At 44.8% G+C, this 2,534-nt stretch overlaps 1 protein-coding gene across 1 annotated transcript in view; it reads left to right on the top strand.

Annotated features, from left to right (window-relative positions):
• Positions 1 to 1,695, top strand: part of LOC104807077 — a 9,636-nt gene extending 7,941 nt beyond the window's left edge. The window contains exon 6 of the mRNA XM_010532192.1: positions 37 to 1,695. Within this exon, the coding sequence (XP_010530494.1) occupies positions 37 to 1,695 (1,659 nt within the window). The remainder of the gene's footprint in view (positions 1 to 36) is intronic.
• Positions 1,696 to 2,534: the final 839 nt, after the last annotated feature.

Raw genomic sequence — 2,534 nt, 5'->3', positions numbered from 1 at the left:
ATCCACACCGACCATGAGACATTGAAACATCTCAAGGGTCAATCAACACTCAAGAGGAGGCATGCTAAATGGCTAGAATACATCGAGACTTTTCCGTACGTGATTAAATACAAGAAGGGCAAAGACAATGCGGTGGCCGATGCATTGTCAAGGCGACATGCCTTGATTACGATCATGGAGGCAAAAATGCTCGGGCTTGGAGATATTTATAAGGAGTGCACTAAGGGAGCTCACAGACTGTTCTACATGGAGGACGATTATCTCTTTCGGGAACGACGACTATGCATCCCGAAATGCTCGTTGCGGGATCTCATTCTACAAGAGGCTCATGGAGGAGCTCTCATGGGACATTTTGGTGTCGAGAAAACACTTGTGATGGTCAAGGAGCACTTCTTTTGGTCGCATCTCAAACGGGATGTCGAACGATTTGTCGCTCGATGCATTATATGCCATCAAGCAAAATCTAAGACACACCCGCACGGTTTGTATCTTCCTCTTCCAATTCCATTTTGTCCTTGGACTGATTTATCAATGGACTTTGTTCTTGGACTTCCAAAAATCCAGAACAAGGATTCCATTTTTGTTGTTGTGGATAGGTTCTCGAAGATGGCACACTTCATTCCATGTGCAAAGGCGAATGATGCTTCACACATCGCCGGCTTGTTCTTCAAGGAAGTGGTTCGCTTGCATGGGTTGCCAAGAAGTATTGTGTCTGATCGAGACTCAAAATTTTTGAGCTACTTTTGGAAGACATTATGGAGAAAGCTTGGGACAAAGCTCGTCTTCTCAACAACTTGTCACCCGCAAACCGATGGCCAAACCGAGGTCGTAAATCGAACATTGGCTGCATTACTTCGAGCAACAATAGGAAACAACCTCAAGAATTGGCTAGAGTGTCTACCACACGTTGAGTTTGCATACAACCGAGCAACGCATTCCGCCTCAAAGCATTCGCCTTTTGAAGTTGTCTACGGTTTCAACCCATTGACACCGCTAGATATGTCACCAATTCCAAACCAAGATATGATCAGCCTTGATGGGGAGAAGAAAGCAGATGCTATCAAAAAGCTACATGCCAAAGTTCGTGATAACATCGCAAGAAAAACCGAGCAATACACACGACAAGCCAACAAGGGAGGTAAGAAGGTGTCATTTGAAGTCGGGGATTGGGTGTGGCTGCATCTTAGGCCAGAAAGATTCCCAAACAAGAGGAGCTCAAAGCTAGCCCCAAGAGGAGACGGACCATTCCGCATCTTGGAGAAGATCAACGACAATGCCTACCGTTTGGAGTTACCAGGTAAGTATAATGTCTCTTCGTCTTTCAATGTAGCTGACCTACTTCCGTTTGATGCAGAAGATTCAGTTTTGAGGGCAAAACCTTTGAAAGGGGGAGGCAATGATGAGGACGTCAACCAAGACATGGACGATGACGAACAAAACCCGAACAAGAAGCAAGACGATGCCATAGACGCTATAGGAGGAGAAGAAGTGAACACCGAGCTTACCATGCCAACCATTCCCATACCTCCACTCACAAGACAAAGGACTCGAAGCCTACGTTCAAAGATCAATGCATATGTTGAAGAATGGCTGATCAAAACATCCGACAAGGGGCCATACAATGCAAAGGACACGATAGCGGCAACAAGCACAAACCATTGCAATGTCTTGGAGTTTGTGTTGTCCAACACTTAAGATTTCGTGGACTAACACCTGGGCTCCTAAAAAGATATTTGAAGAATGTATTCTCAATAAATTGGCTGAAGATCCAAGCCCAAAGAGCCCAAACATATTCTACACAAGTCCAAGAAGATACCAACCCATTGGAGAGGATATGGTGCCACCTTTGAACCCAATTTCGGCCCACCTTTAGCAAGCACGAATTGGGGATGTTTTCTACATGATTTCAACCTCATGAAGAACTTCTTTAAGCCTCCTAGCCGTTGCAAGACGTTACACATCCACTTCCACCAACTTTCCGCTTTTTCCTTACTTTATGGTGTCTTGTTTTCCATTACCTTTCTTTAATGTTTTGTTAGCTCCTCCTTATGCACGAATTTCCCTTGCTTTCTTCTGTGTTTCAAGCCTATTTAAAGGCCTTGTATGTCAAGAATGAGCAGACTTTGAATTGATAGAAATCGAGTTGCATATTTGCTTTTTCTTCTTGGTGTGTCCGAGAGTATCGCCTTCTGCGTGTGTGTGTGTGTGTCACCCTTGTGCAAGGACAAACCGTGGTGGATTCAAGGTTGGGTTAGCTCTTTTAATCCTCTTTCATACCCCTATCTTCCATCAAAAATTGGGAATCATCCGAGTGCCCTTTGGTCTGGAACTTCCCTTCCATCTATCACCTAAACCGAGTGCTCTCGAGTGCTCTGTTTTAGTCCGACTTGTGTGTTGATTTCTAAGGACTCCGAGTGCCCTTTGGCCTGGATATCCTCTTGAAATCTAACCACAGGAATACCTTAGTGAGTCTCCAAGTGTCCCCTAGTTTCGAGCTAGTTGCATTCGTTACCCAAAGGCAACATAAGACACGC

The sequence above is a fragment of the Tarenaya hassleriana genome, unplaced genomic scaffold (assembly GCF_000463585.1).
Source record: "Tarenaya hassleriana unplaced genomic scaffold, ASM46358v1 Cleome122, whole genome shotgun sequence".
NCBI lineage: Eukaryota > Viridiplantae > Streptophyta > Magnoliopsida > Brassicales > Cleomaceae > Tarenaya > Tarenaya hassleriana.
Note: the sequence above shows the minus strand (reverse complement) of the source record. Positions and strands in the feature narration are given on the sequence as shown.